Source organism: Corapipo altera, unplaced genomic scaffold (genome assembly GCF_003945725.1).
Source record: "Corapipo altera isolate COAL_440 unplaced genomic scaffold, ASM394572v1 2, whole genome shotgun sequence".
Lineage (NCBI taxonomy): Eukaryota > Metazoa > Chordata > Aves > Passeriformes > Pipridae > Corapipo > Corapipo altera.
Window position 1 is genome coordinate 899,628 of NW_020884890.1, and position 21,165 is coordinate 920,792.

A 21,165-nucleotide genomic window follows, 5' to 3' on the forward strand; every position below is an offset into this window, starting at 1 on the left:
ACAGGCATACATGTCAGTGACAGCTTATATTTGCTAATGCTGTATATATGAGCTGGTTAGTCAGAGCTGCTGAATCTGGCGTAATACATGAGTATATCAGTTTTAATAAACACTGAGACAGATTTTATCTCAGCTAACACCACATATTCCAAAATCACAAATGCATTTAACCAAGAGGATACATGACAATTCCTTAACAAAATATCATCTCTTTGACATCAGTTTCAAAGGACTAAGTTGACTTTGGCTGCATTCCTTCTGCCTGCTGTGTTATTGCAGCAGTGAATGTCACTGCATTACAGCAGGACTGTAGAGAAAAGTAATCTTCAAAAATATAACAAAAGAAAAGCATTGATCAGCAAGTCAAGACTGAAAATAAGTATCTTTCATTTACTTCTCCAGACTTATGTATCTGTTTAGTCACTTTTCTAGATACTTCACAATCAACAAAGAGAACTTAAGGCAGTGTCAGAAATCATAGAAGAATTCAGTGGCAGAGAATACTGTTTTTCAGGTATCGCAGTAACTAAACAATATTTCTACCCCTTAAAATAACTCTGTGAAAAAATAGCCAGGTCTCATACATTCACCCTAACTTTTTGGACAAGTATTATTTCATTTCAACAGCACTGATACCAAACGTAAGAATTTTACCTCACAGACTTGCAGTCTTAATTTTGTGACTCCTTAATACAATAATAAAAGTTTTATGAACTCAAATGACGCTATTAAGAGAGGAAAATTAGCCAAAGCCTCTCTGGACTTATTCTCAAGACCAGAATATTTAGTTCTTCTTTCCATAAACTCTGGTTATACATGAAAATGAAACATTAAAGTGCTGGTCCAGAGCCAAATTGCCCTAATACATAAAAGTTTAAACTACAAACCAAGTGCTGCTGGAAGACAAGAGCACTATCCATGTATGGATCCATGTCACTGCTGTCTTCTGAAAGGCACCGAAGAATGATTATGCCCACAGTAATGGAACTGATCAACTTGTCCTCCAGAAAAGCACACCAGCCATGCCTTTAGAACAATGTAATATCTTGACTAGCCAAAGAAGACAGTATTTGCTTTTCTAGCTATTGCCAACAACATGGGATAAAGAAAAACTACTGTGAAAGTATTAAAGAAAATTCCAGCAATATGACACTGGTTAGCTGTTGAACCTCCAGAGGTTCAGACCAGAGCACAGGCCAGAGACTGCCCTGGGAACTCCAGTTTACGTACTCCATGGCCTTGGCACATGAAGATGATCTCCATGTTGTTCTGTGAGATCTCTCCAGTGACTTTGATACAGTGTGCTACAGAAGAAAGTCTCCAAAGCATAGAGGCTTTGGTACATCTCATTTGTCTCCAATAAGACTTGGTGAGGGCAGTCAGTAACTAGTTCTTCCCTCCCACATGCTCTCAGAGCCTTTTCACCATTAACAGCAGTACAGAGAAACAGCATGTCCCCACATCTCAACAGTGTGATCATGGTATTCAGAACTCTGTTGATTTTTCTTGATACCTTTCCACAAATAAAAATATATATGTAATTTTTATAATGACACAGTGATAAGAACACCTGCTCATGGAAACCATGATGCAAACCTTCCACAGCCAGAGGGTTACTTCAGGGTGAAGTGACAACAGTGTACTCAGTGGAGGACACTGGTAGGGACTAAAAGAACAGACATCACTACTGATGGGTCACTCTGAATATAAGCATAAAGATTAGGAAGTCAGAAGCACTGGAGAACATCATCCCATGGCTTGACATGTTTTTGAAGGAGTGTAGCATAGCTATTGATCTTAAGAGAAACATATGCCTATTCTGTGAAGCTAAAGATTAGGTGTCAAAATGTTCTGCTCAGTAAAAATGATGCAAACCCAGGAAAGCAGAGCAGAAGCACTTCACATGCCTAAAAAATTTCAGTAGTGAGAACATGAGATGTTTCAGGACTCTCAGTCACGCTACAAGTAAACAAAGATTTTACAGGGATTGCTCACCTGGACCCACAGACCTAAATTCATCCCATGTGGCGTTTTTGGCACATAAACACTAAGTTGGTTTTTGTTTGGTTGTTTTATTGTGGTTCTTTTTATTCTGTGTGTTTCTTTCTGTCTTGTAACAATCCTGACAAACAATCTATTTGTCTGTGACCTCCACCCCAGATTACTATAACTCACTATGAGGTTGAAGCTAAACGTGTGGGTATAAAACAGGCTCCAGATATGACTGCTCATCTTTTCCAGTGCTCACATCATTATAGAATAACAGACCAGCTTCCAAGTAGTTTGTAAAACAGATCCAATAACGAACTGAGACATTTTAGCTTGTTCATCCCCATCATTTAATAGGTACCCTGTTTCACTGCATAGGGAGAGTTAAGAGCCTTAGAATTGCAAACTGGAGAGCCCAAAAGGCTATGATATGATGTGCTGTGCACAGAGACATACTGGAAAACTCCTCCACAGTGTAAGGATCTCCTACAGCTAAAGCTAGCAAGGCTTCATGGTAGTTAGGAACATAGACTTCTAGAATTCCCACAGAACTGAGCAGAGCTAGTCCTTTTATTCTATAGTCTTATGTTCTACATATGTATTTTATTGAACACAAAAATTGTGTTAGTAGTAAACCCACTTATTTTTATCTAATGTGCTGTGGTTAGTATATTTAACAAAAAAAAAAAGGACAGTATGTGTTCAGTTCCTAACTTGGCTGACAACTGAAGCCCTCACCACCCACCGTCAAGGAAAAGAACTCTGCAATCTGTTGCAGAGATGTTTTTCCTCGTGATCTTTCTGGTCTTAGGAATTTTTAATTCCATCCTACTCAATGGCACAACTTCATGCAGATCTACTTGAAAGTGTGTTCTTTTTCAGTTATGTATATAGAGGGGTGGTTAGATCCATTGATTAAATGTGTACTTGAATCTGCCCAGGCTGAGCAGCAAGCTTAGTCTCACATAGTTTGCCTACTCTGACATTCAGGCTAATATTTAAAAGGTGGTTTGCATCACAGCTGCTTTTTATTTTTTTCCAAGGGCTGACTTCATTTGCATTCTTGGAGAAACTAAATCTTGTTTATGTGGATTAAACCTGCTCACAGGGTCTTGGGTGGAAGAAAATTCATCAGGCCCTACATGAGAACTGCATACTTAAGCTCAAAATGAGCCAATTCTATGCCTCCACAGAGAAAACTAAAAGGAAAATTTATTGTTAAATGGGAAGGTATTACAGTGTGGTTAGTCACCTTCAGGGGTAAATGGCACTGAAATTAGGGAGTATTTAGGATGTCAATTCTGGCACCAAGTTTAGGCTTAACTACTAATTATTAGTCTAAGTACAGCCTAAATACTGCTGCAGATTCCTCACTTTCATTGGATTTAATCCATTACAGAATTTTAAAATCTGTGAATGGTTCAAAACCTGGTTTTATTTAAGTTCATGTTTTGATATATGAGCCATAGTGTCTGCTAAATAACAAAGCCTCAGCTGAAACATGGGAAAAAGAGGACAGAGCTTTTTTTGTGGTGATCCAAACACGCATCCAGGGTAGGTCAAGCAAATCAAGATGCTCACAAAGTATCACTATCAGTAGAGCACAGAAAAAAATTATAAGTGGTTCCTGTTGTGTAAGCTAGTGCAGCAGAATTCTGTTATCCTAAAAGGCTCATGACTGATGAGGGAGAATATCAATTCATAGCCTATAGAGTGAAAAATCGAATTGTTTGATGAGACCTTGGATGAAATTTCACCCCTTCTACTACTATGAACCTGAATGATGTTGAAGACCTTGACAATTTTTGTTTGCTTCATATAATTAGGTTTTAATAATTTGACGAGAAAAGGCAACTACAACAAATTTAACATACATAACAAATAAGGAAATTTGCATTATATTTGAAGGATCTGGCAGACTGCCACTCACCACAATGTCTTGGAACAAACTAAAGTCATCTATAATTTCACAGATGTTAAACAAAACAAAATTAAAAAAAGTTCTGTTGCTAAAAAATTCTTATGGTGAATTCAGATTTGTCTCCATGTTCATAACACAAGTAACTTGACAAATGAAAAGTAAAGATTCAGATAAATAAAACACAGTAGAATGGCCACACACAGCTTGGGATCTCATAAACTACTGCAAATATTTGTACTGTTCTGAAAGTCATCTTGATTAAAAATTAACTATGTATTCACTGTTTCTATCCAGTTTTCCTGAAAAGAACTAAAAATTCATTTTTTCCTCCTCTGTAGAAGAACCAAGCATGTGGTTCTCTACTACAGTAATTTATTTCTTACTTACAAATCAGGCAATTCTTAACAAGACAGTACAGTACAATAATTCTTCCCATAATAAAAAAATTATATATTCTATTTTGCTTCTTTGCTGAAGTGGTTTTCTTATGTTTGCTTTCCTGATATAAATGTCCTTCGTCAAGGTAGATGAAAAATGTGATCAAGCTGCAAAAAAAAAATCCATTTAATTGACAGTCCCAGTATTGAAGGAAGCTTGTGCAACCTTTGAGTTTGTTTTCTTGTTCAAAGCTGTGCAGATGAAATTTCCAGCTTCCATCACTGCATAAAGATTTACTCCCTAAAAAAGAGGTGAAAAATGTTAAGGATAATAAATGTACATGATTAAAATGCTTAGACTCTAAGTTTTTTTGCTCCAGGGTCTAATTTTTGCAAACAATGCGCCTGATTCACATTGTAGGTCAGTAACACTGATCATCAGAATTAGAGTGATCTACAGAATAGTTACAGTAATTTACAGAATAGTTACAGCTTTTTGGAAGGTTCTACCACTTTGAGAGTGATTTCTTCTCTTAACAGCAGTGGACCAAATGCTGTAGTAATATTTTTCAAACTCAAAAGAATCTGGAATAAAAAACTGGAATTACAATTAGAAGAAGTTGGAAGAAAAACGTAGTGTCTACATATGTGCTGTACTTCTTTATCACCCAGTGCTAAGGAACTTGATGTATTTAAGTATCCCATCTGCAGCTCAGGAAAATGGAGGAAACACACTTGTATCGGCAACTGTGTTCAGGGAGAAACAGGTTCCTGTATTCTCCTGAGTAAACATAATCTCCTTCTTGAAGGAGAATTAATCCAAAATTACAGTTTACATTGCTATCACACCTGAGCAAAAATTTGCAGCTGCTTGATCTGCCCATGCTAAAAAACATGTGCCTTGAGCAACCGCTTTTTAACTAACATAAGGTACATATCAGTACTGCTTAACTGTGAAAATGAAATCAGATTACTGATTAAAGAGGCAAAAATACTTCATTATCAGTCTCCTGGATTACTTGGGTGTAGTAAAAGTTTTAGAGTTAGATCATATAAGTGGTAAAAATACTTGCTCCAAAGGTTGGAATTTAGGAGCCAGTAAAGTTCCTGTAGAAGGGATGCAAAAGGGGACTTTGAACTACCAATACACTGAGCAGTCACACAAAACTGGGAGAAGGGTGTCACTCAACATTAAAGAGTACAAGGGGTATTGGAGCAGAAATACATTTTCACTTTCGGATCAATGTACTAAAGTTCAGACCAAGACCTGATTTAAATACTTAATCCTGTAATTGGTTCTAGCACTTATTTCCATGTTCTTCAGTAAACTTGGCCTTTTTCATTCTTGGAATTCGCTAAAAATGTTAATGAGAATAGAAATTACTTAACAGAAATGTAATCAAAAACATTTTTAATTTGAAAAAAATGCTTCAGAGTTTCCAATCAGCACCATGTAAAACATTTGGTCCTTACTTAGGTTTAGTTTGTAAAGCCCTATTGCACATAACGTAATATAAAAAAAATTTAATGCATCTGTGCTTTTTAACAAGGCAGAAATGAGCAACATACCACCATGGATATATATGGTAGTTAGATTACAGCAGATGTCAAAATAAACTCCCCAAACTATCCAATATTCATGTTTTCATCACTGTAACACTGCCTAATGTGCTATGTGTTGATAAGAAACATACGTTCACAGTTCACATTCATTAAATGGAGTACATGCATCTCTTCTTTTTTTGCTTTCTTATGCAAGTGGTGTGAACCAAAGAGGATTACCACGAGGGCACTATACTTGGCATTGATGAGCATGACTCACACATGAGGATGGGACAAGAGTAGTGACAGGTGTTTGTAAGGGTGTTGAGCCAAAATAGCATGTCTTCAGATAGATACTCAGAATATACTATGTAGTAACCACTCCATATATCCACAATTACTCCTTGACACCAAGGCATGAAACCAGAAAACAGAAAGAAAAGTGCCTTCAGTAGTATCTATGTACTTGGACAAGTGCCTTAAGTCAGACAGAAGGCAAAATCCTGTAATTCCCATGAACTTCAGAACATTCAGCCTGCCAAAGATTAATTTCATGGGTCACTTCTTGATTACATGTTCTGAAGAACAGTATAGAAGAAGAATCAGTTATTATTTTGATGTATCTGGTCAATCTGAACTCAATAATGTATGGTTAAATACTATCCATCCTTTGCTTGACACTTCGAGTGACTTCAGTCAACAAACTGAAAGCTTTAGTGCATAGCTGAGATGAACATGAGAAAGTACTCCTTGCAAATGGACAGCATTAGCAATTAAAATTTCATTTTGTGCCATTACACAAAAAGGAACATATTAATAGATTTGTGCAATAATGATTTTACAGAACTGGCAATGGTACCAAAACCAACTAACAGTACAAAGACCAAAGCTCATATATTAAAGTAATAACTTTGAGGCTCCAAGTCTCTCATCCGGTAAAACACACTTTATTTAATGGGCCAGAAAGGATTCAAGAAGCAAAGCTTTGTATTTTTCTTTTGCATAATCCAAAATTTAACAAAACCACCAACAAAGACAACAAAACAAAAGGGCAGCTAAGTGTTTCATGGTGAGATTCTCTCCATGGGATTTGGTATCAACCTTTAGGACAAGCTAGATTCCTGCTTGGACACCAGACCATTAACAGATTAATCAATCTTATCAAGAAGCCTGGAACAAGGTATATTTCATATAATCAAACTTTTTATTTAATTGCTTCATTCCCCTACGAGTCAGTTGGAAAGGCCAATGGGTGTTTAGCCCAAGGGAAGACTACTGAAACCCTAAGTCTAAGGTACACAGCAATGTAAAGTGAAATGCAAGATTTGTCCTACTTATTTCAAGGACCTGTGTTGTTTCAAAAGAATAAACATCATCTTCATGAAGAAAAGCTATCCTAATGTGTATACAAACAATTCAAAATAGAGTCCACTTGTAAAATGGACACTTGTGATTAAACCTTTTCTAAACAGGTGTCTGACATCTACTCAGAATTCCCTAAAAAGCAAATGAAAGCAGATAAACTCTTACAGTGAACTCTGTAAGGCACTGGATATGCTTTAACAGTGCTCAGGGAACGTACAATTCTGAAACAAGTTTTATAATCCTTTTATGTCAAGGAACTCTATCAGCATGTATACCACACTGAACTGCAGCCTACAAACAACTGGTAAGCTCCTCAGTAAACTCAAATCTTCATATTTCAGACATCAGACATTTCAGTTTCTTTCTGCAGTAGTTTAAATGCAAACCACACACTTTGCAGTTTTGGCAGCTCTTTTTGTGTTCTCCTTTGAACTTGACTCTCAGAGTTGTGTATCAATTAAAGTCACTGTAATGCTTGAGTTAGCACAAACATATTGTGTCACATTTCCAGAACAACAGTGTCCAACAGGAATAACAAAGAGCACACATTCATTGGAGAAGGTAGTATTAAATGGTTCCCACAAAAACAGAATAATTAACTTGCTGACCATGCTGGAGATACTAAAAGTGTGCTCTTGAGGTGTGGATGCTCACTGATAAGGTTCATTAAAGTGCAGCTCAGTGCAGATAAGCTGCTCTACCCTCTACTCCAAGAACAGAGCTGGAAATAAAAATTACTGTGAAGCCTGCTAAGCAGTAACAGGTTTTCTACAGTTTTGAAATATATTAAGTGGATACCTGAGAAATAACAATGCCCTCTGCTTGGACTCCAAACACTACTTTTTTTTTTTTTCAACTTTGAAGCCAGAAAAATTTACAACAAATTAATAAGCACTATGAACCAAATCCAAAACTGTGACAAAAGCTGATGTCCACTCAGTCTTTCCACTGTAGAGCTGATAAGCCTTCTGGAGCAATGTCTACAGTATGAATGTTTTGTGGCTACTGAGGCAGAGCAATAGCTCAAAGCAGCTGCACTAAGCTCTACTCTGCTACCATAGCTCCAGGTAGGGAGAGAGAGATTATTCAAATTATGTTAAATATGCAAAGCAATTCTACCCTAAATTGCTAATGAAGACATCATTCGTGTTATGGGTCAAGCTATGTCAGAGCACTGAGTTTGCAAAATTTACAGTTGGCTCACAGTATTTTATTGTACAGCACAAGTAATTGGCAGGTATGTATTGTATGTTTTCTAGAAAAGTATTTTTGTTTTCCTTAAAGTCTAAAGTAGAAAGTAAAAATATCTTACTGTATTGATTCCCAGACCATTAAGCATGTATATCACATCCTCTGTGGCTACATTTCCAGTAGCACCTTTTGCATAGGGACAACCACCAAGTCCTGAAACAGATGAATCCACTACAGAAACTCCCATCTGAAAAATAACAACACAAAACCAAAACATCAGCACAGAGTATTAATTATATTTATTGATAAATGGCAGGCTATATGGATTAGTTACATGTAAAAAATATGTACTTCTCCACAAATGGATGTGTTCCTTGGAGGAAGTTCCTTATAATGGAACAATTAATCCTGACATCTTTATAAGGTAAGACTCTTCAAACACAGGATATGGAACAAAGAACTAACAGTCCATTACATATGATTTTGACAGATAAGATAATTGCTGCTTTAGAGTCAAACAGAGGTTTATGCTTTTTCTCTCTTTATCTTTCAACATGTTTCTAAGTAGCCTGCATCTATTCTTGTAAAGGCTTTCATTGAACCAAATACAATCAATGGAAGTTCTCCTTAGATATAGGTTCTGAGCTTTACTTTGAATATTTTTAAGGGAATACTTGGTGCATGGTGTTAACCTTTCTCATTTTAACTAGTCTTAAATTAAGACTTGAAAAAACACTCAGCAGTCATAAATTCATAATTCTCTGATTTTTATTTTCTTACTGCTGCACCCAAGTACCTTCTCTCTTCTGATCCTCTCAGCATATTCATGATAAAAAATAGTAAACCAGTTACAAACTCTGCCTAGCAGATAATACTACATTTCCTATGGGATAAAGCCTTCCCTGGAAGACAGATATGGGAGGGAAAAAAACCTGAGCCTGTAATTTCCACTGATTTGAGTGAGCGCTTGCACCCTCTTCATTCTGTAATTAGATTTTAAAATAAAGCTGAAATTGGGAAGAGATCTTTTTCTGTTACAACATGTTAGGTGTGTGATCCAGGACACTGGGTCTCCCTTGTCAGACAAAGCTTTTCAGTCTTCCCCTTGAAGACGATCAGATGCCTCTGGAGGCATTCAGGCTCTAGAGATAATCAGAAGCAGATAAGGGTATTAGGCAGAACAGTCATCAGCTCTTCAAAGACACCAGCTTCTTTCTATCTTAAGTACACTCGAGGGTTCTCCCCATAGGGCTAATTTAGGCAGACATACACCAAAACTGTAGAAGGAGAAGTCAGGCAGACTGAATCAGAGTGCAATAACAGCTCAAATTCAGGATGAGTTCCACTTTGACTTTGGGTCCAGAGAAATTCATATGTTAAACCATGCCTGTTACTTGCATTTGCAAGTCAGTAAGATCTGCTTTGAGGCCTGGCTGAAGAGAGAGCTGATTTCCCTTCTGAGGGACCTACCTACCCCTGCAAGCTAGTCCAGAGCCCTGAGCTTCTCCTTCACAGCCATGCACACAACTAGCTGGCAAGGTAGGCAAACAATATGTCCTGCATTTTGCAGTTGCTAAGACCCCTATCCAAATATACCTATCAGTTCTTTTGGGTTTTTTTTTTAGTTCCAAAATAAACTTCCCTAATGTTTTGTTGTACTTGCTTCTACTTTTAACAACGCTTTCCGTAGTTTTATCATTGGCCTTACAGGCTCTTTAAAGTTCCAACGTTTCTGGAGGGCAATAATAAAAAGTAATCCAATGAAGTGCTGTTCCAGGTCCTTTTCTTGGACAGGGAATATTATCTTGAGCTAGGTAGCTGCTCAAAGCCTGTAATAAGGACCTCAAAGGAGTTGAGGTGTGTAACTGTGACAGGCAAGACGATATGGTTTAATACTGCTCACACAATGAGAGTCTCTAAGGAGGGATATTGTCCTTTAAAGTACACTAATCTGTGGCTTATGGAGTGAATCACCAAAGTACATTTCACATTTCAGTCACTTGTTACACGCTTTGTTTGTACCAGTCAGAAAATGTGTTATATGACACATCTGTGTCTAATACACAAAGGATAAGCATTTATGATAGTTTTCAATTGGAAATTCTCTCTCTTTTTGCATTAGCTGCTAAGATTCATGCATTTATGCTGGAAGTCATTGCTACAAGCTCCACAGTGGCAATTTTCAGGCTTCCAAGTGTCCCCTGCAGAGACACACAGAAGGCCTCTTAGTGGAAAGATTTAGGGTATGGTGAGGTTCTGCAGAAAAGGGTGTCTGACATGGATGTGCAGGTTGATACAAGCATGCATTCCACTACCATGCCTGCTCTTTCAGTTTAATTTTAAGACTTCAATTAGAAATTGCTGTTCCAGAGATAAGAAGGTAGAAGGTCTTCCCTGTGGTGACTCATGACAGGACCCGAGGGAATGGCCTGAAGTTCTGTCAGAGGAGGTTTAGGTTGGATATTAGAAAAAGGTGTTGGGCACCGGAACAGGCTCCCCAGGGAAGTGGTCACAGCACCAAACCTGACAGAGTTCAAGAAGCATTTGGACGATATTCTCAAGACTCTTGAGGATGGTGCTGTGCAGGGCCAAGAGCTGGAGTTGATGATCCTTGTGGGTCCCTTCCAACTCAGCATATTCTGTGATTCTGTGAAGGAATTTTTTTTCATGGAGTTTTCCCCAAACCGTAAGGTTATGTCGTAACTTCTAGAGCATTCTTCTTGATGTACTTATTTTCAATAACTTTTACATGGTGATAAAAGCTATAGGCAAATAATGTTATAAGGTACATCACAGCTGTTAAACTCCCAAGGAAGATGAGCAGACTCAGAAACAGCTTCAGTAGCATATAAAGAGTCACGTTCGAATCCCAGTGAATTATCTCATTAAATGCTTGTCCTTGTGCAAAAATCGGAAAAAATATCAAGTAAATTGTACTTATTGAAAAACAGCCAAAAAAAGTTTGCCAGGTCAAAGCTGGGGAGAACCTCTCCCTCTGCAGTGTGTATTACTATCAGTAGCCTGCTCCAGTCAGTCCTGCTCCAGTAAGCAAAACCAAGAAACAATATCCTGCCAGCATTAGAAGGGCACGTTTTCTGAAAGCATTGAATAAATATATATAAAAATTTCTTGATATCCTTGTACAAACACTTGTGATGCCACTGTAATTCTGCATTTGCAGTGCAAGTCTTGTAACACTGGGGAACAGGTTGCTTACAATCATTTGTTTAAAGTGATTGTGAATACGTGGGGGAGTACAGGATACTACAGCAACTTGATGGTAACATGGAACACATATCTTTGTCTAACCACATCTTTGTATTCTCAGGCAGCCTTGTCTGCGTTTGATTCAAATGACCTTCCCTGGAAGCTAGAGTAAGCTCAGTCAATTTAGGCTAATGTAGATGCAAGAGCATAAAAATCCTAATGCCTTCTGCTGGCTAAGTAGTGGGAATGGTAACTTCCACATGACTGGCAGTGATAATTGGTCTGTCTTTTAAACATTGACTATTATGGCTGAGCAGAAAAAGGAGAAAGTCTAGTTACAGCTTTACACTGGTAACGTCCTTGGTGTGGTGGCTTTCATCCCAGTACAGGACCCTTAAACCATTAATTCCCAGAAGCAGTGTATAAACATGAAGTCACTAAAATTGCATCTCCATCAGGATGGATTTGCTATTTGAACATTAGGCCAGTTGTAGACAAGGTCTTGATATGGTGTATATAATACAGCAGCTCTGACTGACCTCCAGATCTGGCAGTTCTTCAAATCAATGCTCTTAATATGCAATGAACAGGTGTCTCTGCTTTTAGGATAATGTCTTTAAAGTTCTCTTCACAATGCTTCTGATAAGATGTCCACTGCAACATACAACTATTTCAGCAGCAGGGTCAGCTGTATCTGTCTGCTCTTGTGTGTTGTACAAATGTAATGTGTTTGCTGATTCATGTGCAGAATCACTGCAGTTCATCTTCAGTGTGGCCCCATTCAAAAAAGACCTTAAATAATCCATAGTCCAAGCTCCATTCTAACAGTGCTAAAAACAGATGTTGGAAAACATCCTTCAGCAGTGCTACTAACTAATTTGGAGGTTGATATTACAGTTGAGCCTGTCCAAGCACAGTCTGAAATAGCACCTAATAAATAAATTCTCTGCAAGTCTGAGCAGCTATGAAGCTTCTTTGCTTCTGCAGCCATTAAAAGCATAAGGGACTCTAAAAAAAAAAATCTAAAAATTGACTAAATATGTAAAACAAGGTCTTTTCCTTAATTACATCTCCAGTATTTGTCAGGCTTTTACAGGAGATAACAAGTTTCAAGCTGTTTAAGCAATCTGAGCTTGCAAAGTATTCACTGTCAATAGGAGATCTTTAAAAAGCTTACAGTCTCATTGTCACTTCCTGACAGGCACTAAATTGTGCTGACATTCATGAGAAGTTGCACTGCAGCTATTCCATAGGATATGTCCTAGATGAGCACTCACCCAGCTACTTATGTATGGACATGTGTGAGAGTGAACAATAGCTTGGCTTCCAGGACAACTATAGTGCTCCAATCTTTTTTGACACTTTGCAGCCTTTCGATAATCACTAAATTCCTGACAGTGGTTCCTGAACACCTTCCAAACTTTAGCTTTGGCTAGCTTTAGCTTACTCTCTAGAGAAGGTAGAGGACTTCTTGCTCCTGTCCCATGCTAACTTCCCAATTCCCCAATGAGAGAGCAGGGAATTAAATTTATCACCTTTGTCAAACAGCCAATTTTAACAGGAAACCATTATTGCCAGTGAATAATAAATGCTTTATGTTTCTCAGTTTGCTTTACTGCCTCCCCATAACTTCTTGTTGGGACAGTCAGTCTCCTTCCTTACTGATCTTTAAACCTGACTTTGTCTGGCAGAAGTTTAACTTTATCCCTCTCTTAAAAATGGCAAAGTCAGCATCAGTAACCCCAGGAATGTATAAGGTATAAATCAGAAGCTATAAACCACGTCTCTCATAAATTAGGCTTCTTCTAAACTATGAGATTTTGAAATCATAATATCAAGGATCCTAGGTATGCATTAAACAGGCAAAAATTTGTTGTGTGACAAAGTCTAGGGGCTTGTGTACCAATACCGTAAAGATAGGTGCATGTAGGTACGGCAAAGAATCACTGTATTAGTTCAGCATTTGTTCAAGGAAGGGAGAAGAGAGGGAGGAAGAAGTAAAAGGAGGACCCACATACGTCAGGTCAAAGGTTGTCCACACAAAAGGCAGCACAAGACCGATGCTGTTTAATCCTGAAGCCCGGTCAGTGCCTAACTGACACTCTTGGCTTGGAATGGTTCTGTCCTATCACTGTGTCTCTCTGGCATCAGTCTGCTACCCACCACCACTTGGCATGCCATCAGGGAAAACACCTTATCCTGTAGAGATAGAGGTAACCATAGAAATATAAATAACTATGCCAGCAATGCTTCATAAGGTTCAGTGACCACAAAGGCCCTTTCTTGATTTACATTATCAAGTTGTCTAAAAATCAAAGCTTGCCATTCCTCTGTTTTTCAATAAAACAAATGTATGTAAATAAATATTATTTTGGTATTTGAGCAAGTAGAAGCATAAATTTCTACATATAAGGCAATAAAATGGGGTAACATCTCTCTGTGGAAAGCCTTGAAAGTTATTTGCGTTTCCTTCCTACTTCTTTTTCTCTCCACTTTTGCTAAATTAACGCATCACAAAACACGCTTTTCAGAGTTAACGCTATTACTACTGACCACAGGGTGTCACTGTTACATTAAAATATCTAATTTGCCAGTTAATTTCGTTTGAAAATGAATACATTCAGAGGGAAGAATTCTTTTCTCCCAAAATATATTGAGATGCAAGCAATTTGTGGGCAGACGTGCCACACAAAATAGATCAATACAGCATTCCTTTAACTTATTGCACACATCTTTTCACATTGCTACTGACACATTTATTATAAGCAAAGCTAGCAATGACATCTAAAGTTCCCTAACACTTTCCATCATAAGGCCCTACTTTCAGTTGTTTATTACTTTGTCAGCCTTTAACTGCTGGAACTTATGTTTTCTAAACCTTGTCTCTGCCTCGGGTTGGATTGTTTTGAAAGTTTTAGTGAAAAATGGGCTTGGCTACTTCCAAGTTCTGGGGAAGAAAAAATATTTTGTTATGCTAATATCCAATAACTTTAACATGAATTTCTTGGAGATGCTCTTGTAGTTTTGCACTCAGATTTGGCACAAGAGGGATACTGATCTTAAGAGATCACGCAGTCTGGACTTAGTTACAAGCTTAGGGAAGTTCCACCTCACTGTCAGGACCTAGTCAGTCTGGGGGTTAAAATGCCCAAGGGTCAAGAGACCAGCAGCTGACCATGCTCTTTCCTTCAACCTCAGTAAAAAACTGCAAAGCGTTTTCTCTGAAACTGAGTTTGAAAATCTGTGGTTTTGACTGACAGTGAGTCACCTGCACAAAAATCCTCTCACTGGTGGGCTAAAGCGGTGACATTTGTGTTGAGGACCCAGTTCTTCGAAGAACATTCATGGATGTTTAGGGGGAATCAATCCAATTCAACACGAGACTGGTTTTGAGATTTTGGAAAGCTAATAAAAATCCTGTGCCATAACACGACAAATACTGTGAGGCGGATGTTCACAAACCACTATTTGTATTGCCTATGGAGGTTTATTCTGCTCCTTTTAGGAATAAGTACAATCTTTTATTTACAAAACACTGAGGTTTGCTGATGCAGGGCTGCGTACAGCTCGAGCTCTGCTTTGCTAAGGATCCCAAGGCTGCAGGGGGAGCAGGAGGCACACGCCAAGGTCTTGTTGAAACCCATGAAGATGCAATGATCATCAGAACACTGAGCAACTTTCCAGTCTCCCTTCCTTCCCTCCCCAGGCAACCCAGGGCATTGCCAGATGCTGATGATGATTTGAAGTAGTTACTGCCCCGGATGCTCTTCAGCAGAAATTGCTGCTCTCAAGCAAACCTCTGAGGATTTAACAGTTTGCCTACTTGCTATGTCGTGAAATAACCCAATCTATAAACGTGAAATATTTGTTCTATAGATATAAGTTTGGACACAGTCAGAAGACCAATTAAATATACAGTGCAGAGAAGATAATATCTTGGGATCTGGAGGGAAAGGGAGAACTAGAGAGAAAAGGCAAAGGGCAGTTTTGGGGTAGGCTGAGAGAGAACCGTCTAGTCCAGAGGAGCAAAAACTGTGCCAGGTTGCCTCTGCCCTACATGTAGCCAGTTGACAACCAGGTTTTTCTCACATGCTACATACCAGTGTAAATGAATAAAAACAAAATCAAAATATAAACAAAGGGCTTTGAATGGACAGAGAAGACAAAATGATTACTTAACTTGATGGTAAAGTTACTGAGGGTAGCTTTGGGCAGGGGAAATTTTGCTGGGACTGGAAAAAGCATGTTTGGAACTGCTGACAATGAAGGTCCAGTGAAGAAAGAAAAGAAAAAAAATCCACTCACTACCATTGAAGGCTCACAGAAGATAAGCTAAGTAGACACGTACCCACTAAAATAAATGGCTGAATTACCTTATTGGCTGAATTATGGGACATCAGCTGAGAATGGGTTGAATGAAGTATGGAACAGGTAAAAATAATTTTTTGGAATTTAGGCTGCAGAGAGAGCTACAACACTGAAAAGTGCTACTATGGAGAAGCAGGGAAGGACACTGGTCTAGTATTTGAAGTGCACGTGACAAATGTGGAACACATGAATCTATCAATGAAAATGGCAAATCTGACCCAACCATCACAGTATTTGAAAAGGCTCTTTTTTTCTCCATCCAGGGAACACATAACCTAGTTGATATATTTTACGTACCACTTTTATTGGTACATATGCCTTCGGAAGAAACTACAAATTCTTTCAGTCTTGTTTTTCTGTCCTGGTTAGCTTCTACATTCATTATCACTCCATATTAGATTTAAGGTTGACCAAAAATAATTTGTACAGTTAATTTTGTTAAATAAAGCCTGCACTTTTTATTCAGACATAACTACTATTTCAAATCTCTCTTAATTCTATTTGCAGAATCCCCTGAGTGAAACAACACTTTATTCTACTTTAGTATGTAGGATATAAGGAGGTTCAGAGATTCTGTTACCCAACATTCATTGACAAAACATACTCAGTATAAAGAAAAGTGGAATTCCAGGACATATGGTAAACTACCCTTAGAAAACACCTCCTGGCATTGATTACATCATCTGGATTACACAGGTGCACATCCATCTTCTCCCATATATGGAAAATAAGAACTGCATCCTCCATTCAAATGCTTTTAACTTATTTACAGCTAGACCTGGAGACAATATTTATCATCACAAAGTATAAAGCCAAATGTCCTTTTTCTTCAGGAGCACCAAAGATTAACAGATTAGAATGTTTTCCACATGTCCACTTTACTGTCAAGAGAATATTAAAGAAGTTTTCCAGCTTCCGCAGCTCAGCCAGATGTCAATGGATCCCACAGTGAAGCAAAATTGGCAGAGTAGCCTTCTCATGACCCCGGCATTGTTTTATCAAGGATCAGTTTAAAAGTATAAAGGGCCATTTCTTGCTGAGATCTGTAATGTTTTTCAGCCCTTTTCCCCTGCAATTACACAAAAGTGCTGACTTTGTTGAACTACTGATATGCAGTAGTATTTCTTATGACTTCTCTCACACTGTGCTGTAATTGCTGTTTATGTTGGCACAAGAAATGTACCACATTTTGTTTCCACTGTACATTTCCGGACTCTGGTTTCAGTAACATCAGTGTAGGATATTGTACTGGGCATATGTTTTGTTGTGTAAACATTAACTGGTAATTTACCCTGCCAATCTCCACAGTATGGCCTCTAATTACCAGAGACTGAGGGGCTTCAGATGGACATTTCACAAAATATTTACAGCAGCTATACTGCTTATTTTTTTTTCTTCACTGGTGTTTGTGTTTAGAAAATCACTGCAAGGGAAAAAAATACACCACCATCAAATAGCATTGTAACAAAACCCCAAACCAAACCGAAATGTATTCATTCCTGTACACCTCATTCTCTAGAGGAACTAAAGAGTAGCTTACCCAAAGAATTAAGGAAAAATCATGGCGATATTGCAGTAAACATGATGATGTAATAAAGTACCAGGTATTTCTGTTTGCTTGCAATTTGATTATTCCCTTTACATCTTTTTTTTAACAAGAAAAAAAAGTGTATTACTTCTATTGGTACTTTTTTGCTTAAAATTCATTCTCACTAAATAGCCCGTGAACTTGCAAATGGCTATGCACATCCTTATTTGATTCAAGACTCAGACAAATGTATTTAACAAATGGGACCACTAAGGTCTTGTTGGAAAATTTAGCATCTACAGCAAAGATTCAGAACCAAGGAACAACCTCCCCTTAAGAGCTACGGAATATATGTTTTAGTCATTCATCTGTATAATTTCAAGGAAGTAGAACTTTACATTTGTGTAAAAATATAAAGTCTTAAGTAAAATTCCAGGATGGGATTCCAAAGTTAATAATTACAGTAACATGAGCAAAGAAGATGCAATGAAATAGGGTATCTTTTTGGACACCCTAGGCAGAGTGAATCTTTATTTCAAATAAAATTTTCATCACAGTGTTCATTACAATGCAAGAAACTTTTTAAAAAAGTGTGACAATTTCTCATCTTCTACTGTTCCATTGTAACTGGATCAGTTTTGTAATGCTCATCATATTACAATACCTTATCACGTTACACTACCTCCTTAAGAATTCTCCCTTCCAATATATTGACTAATTAAGTGGAAGCATTAAGGTGGGGAGCACAGAATGTAAACTGTCTTGTAAATATTTTTCCCTTATTCTAACTGAAGTTCCTTTTTAAGAAAAAACATTTGCAATTGCTTGCCCAATGTATCTGCCAATAGTAAAGCCAGAACACTTTTGTTTAAAAAGGCATTCAACTTAGTACCTTATCTTTTGCTATGTATGCACATTATATTGCCTTGCTAAATCTACTATTATTTTGTTCACTTGTTTTATTCTTTAGAGGAAAAGATACTACTTCAAATTAAAAATTCTTACCTATTGTTGCAACTCTCAGTGCAAGCAAAATTTAACTGTTATGAACATTGATGAGGGAAAAACATCTCTCTTTCTCTAAGTGTTTATGCATTTGAAAGGACTTTGTTAAGCAAATCACATCATTTGTCTCTGGCAATCTGTTACCATATAGCACTCGAAATAAGCAGCAAAGCAAAAAATTAAATAAACAAGCAAACACGCAAGCTGGCAAAATTCTGGAGTATATGAAACTATCATTCACTTATGTTTTAAAATTATAAAATGTTTTTATTTCCGAATGCCTGGCTGTTTCAATCTGTAGTGCAATATTTCAAAAGGAAAAAAAAAAGATAAATTACATCATTTGACTCAGGAGACTGGTTCACTGTTGCTTCTGCACAACACAGAAAGAAAAAATGATTGTCATACTTTCAGTACTACATCAGTGTTGGTTTCCATCTTAGCTGAAGAGTCATCTTTAACTTATTCCACTTATGCAAATGTTCTCATACAGCTACAAAGATACACCCAACACACTCATTTGGAGTGAGTTCAGAACTTCAGTCTATCTGGTCATAGTATCTCCAGATTTTTTGCTGTTTAATTTACTGTAGGAAACATCCTAAGAGCTTGTTTAAAGCCACCTGATGTATCTCAGCAATAGGAAGTAATTCTTACTCCTTCATTGTTTGCTAGATGGTAACAAAATTCCTTCCAGGAGCTGTAAATATGCAAGAATGGCCAGAGGTTTAGTTCCACCCCCTCAGCACAGCTGTCTGTAGAGCTGTCCAGAAAGGAAGGAAGCCTCATCCTGTAAACACTGCACTTCCCTACTGGAGACCCTGAGATTTGTGATCTCCCAAGTCTGTTCCTGCCATGGCAAACTCCTCTGACCCTTGCTGAGGTCTGAAATTCAGGTTCCATGCGATATCCTCTTTTTCATACAAAAACTAGAATAGACACACACATAATGAAAGGTCATGAAAAGAAACGATAATTTTAAGTGGGAACCACTGTAGTAGTTCTGTCCTTATTTTACACTTGTTATTAAACTTGAAGAAAAACTACTTTAGGGTAAAAAGGGAGAGGGAGTCATTCCCATCAAGGAGAAAAATAAACATGTCTAAAAGCCATTTATCTTCTTCTAGCTGATGTATACAGAGTCACATCCTGATTAAAGTGCAATATGACTACAGGGACAATTTCTAAAAAAACAAGTCAAGCAACTCTTATAGAAATAATTTATTTTCAAAATACTGTGTATGTTGAACAAGGAATTAAATTCTGAATAAAAACCCGTTTTTAAGGTACTTAATTGTATCCTCACCAGATTTTGAAATTTTTCTTTGACAATTAATTTCAAAATTATGTTGAAATATTGTATGTTATTTCTGTCACTGCTCCATATACCTTTTTAGTGTGCAGCATGTAAGCTCAAATCCCCAGGGACACCAGTAGCACATTCAGAACTGACCACAGCTTCTGAAATCTCACCTCCAGGGACATCCTCACTACAAATGCCACTAGGAAGGACAGCAAAAGTCTCTCTTTTGTGATGTTAATGCACAGGAAGTTGTGCTCTTTTGTGGCTATATATATATATATATGACTAAGGAACTAAATGACATCAGGACTGGAATTCAATTGTCCCCTTGGTGTAACTCTTGCGACAATCCCTGGCACAGCTTTGGCCTGGGCCAGGCAGTGCTCCACCAAGCAATTTCTGGCACAGTCTAGGAACTAGCACCATCATCCACAGTTGGCAGTTTGGAAGTCCTGACATTTTTTTGGAGGGTAAGAATTTGATTTTCTGGATGCAATCTTTTCATAGCAACTGGCCATAGTGCCAGAGAGGCCAGGAGATACTAAGCCTGGCAACGCTGTAAGGGAGTGATACAGCAACTGCAGGAGTGCAAATCCTATTCAGACATACAGCCTCATGTCTAAAATTACTGTGACAGCTGATGAGACAGAAATTCAGGAAGAAATGCATGCTGTGGGAGGGGTGCTGAGAAGAGAGAATGGGGTGGGCCTGCAAGTATGGAGCAGGTCTGAGATGAGCCAGTTGTACAGGATACTTAATTGTGGAAATCCCATTTGATTTGTTGTGAAAGTTGAAAGATGTGGGAGAGACAAGGAAGACACCATAAAACTAAAAGGGGCAGGTAACAGCTGTGGAGAACTAGCTTCTCTTTCTGTGAATGAGAGATTGCTTAGGTGATGCTGCGTAAGGCAGAAGAAACAATCTTCAGACCAGTGAAAATTCTTCATTTTCCAGTCATCTTGATAATCTAGATTTTTATTTTTAAGAATTGAATCAACAACTGTTGTAAAATAACAGTTATCAGTTCAATTTCTGATTGCTACAGGCAGTCATCTCATTAAACCTACAGCCAGTCACTATCGATCATGTAAAAAAAAAAACCAACTACCTTTTTTATACATGCAATCCAGTTGAGGCACAATAGAAATATGCATGGGGAATTTGACACTGGTGTGCCCTTACCATTTTTTTAATGCATGCTACAAATCAGTGACTTTAGTTTTCCAGTGCTATATTTTCACAGCTTCTAAAAGTACTAAATATTTATTTTAAATTTGGCTTAGCATTTTGAAAACTATTTTATACTAATTTGTTCTATAAACACCTGAAACCCTTTTTTTGAAAAGCCTTCTTACATTTCCAGCATTTG

General features: G+C 37.7%; 1 protein-coding gene across 4 annotated transcripts in view; it reads right to left on the reverse strand.

The window, feature by feature from the left end:
* Positions 1 to 7: 7 nt before the first annotated feature.
* The window catches only part of HMGCLL1 (3-hydroxymethyl-3-methylglutaryl-CoA lyase like 1), an 85,279-nt gene continuing 64,121 nt past the window's right edge, over positions 8 to 21,165 (reverse strand). For 2 of the 4 annotated variants that reach the window (XM_027644971.1, XM_027644974.1), the window contains exons 8-9: positions 8,507 to 8,632; positions 8 to 4,588 (exon numbers count right to left, since the gene is read on the reverse strand). In XM_027644971.1, the coding sequence (XP_027500772.1) occupies positions 4,475 to 4,588; positions 8,507 to 8,632 (240 nt within the window). In that variant the 3' untranslated portion in view covers positions 8 to 4,474. Of the gene's footprint in view, positions 4,589 to 8,506; positions 8,633 to 21,165 lie in introns of those variants that run through there. The other 2 variants (XM_027644972.1, XM_027644973.1) reach the window with 2 other exon arrangements.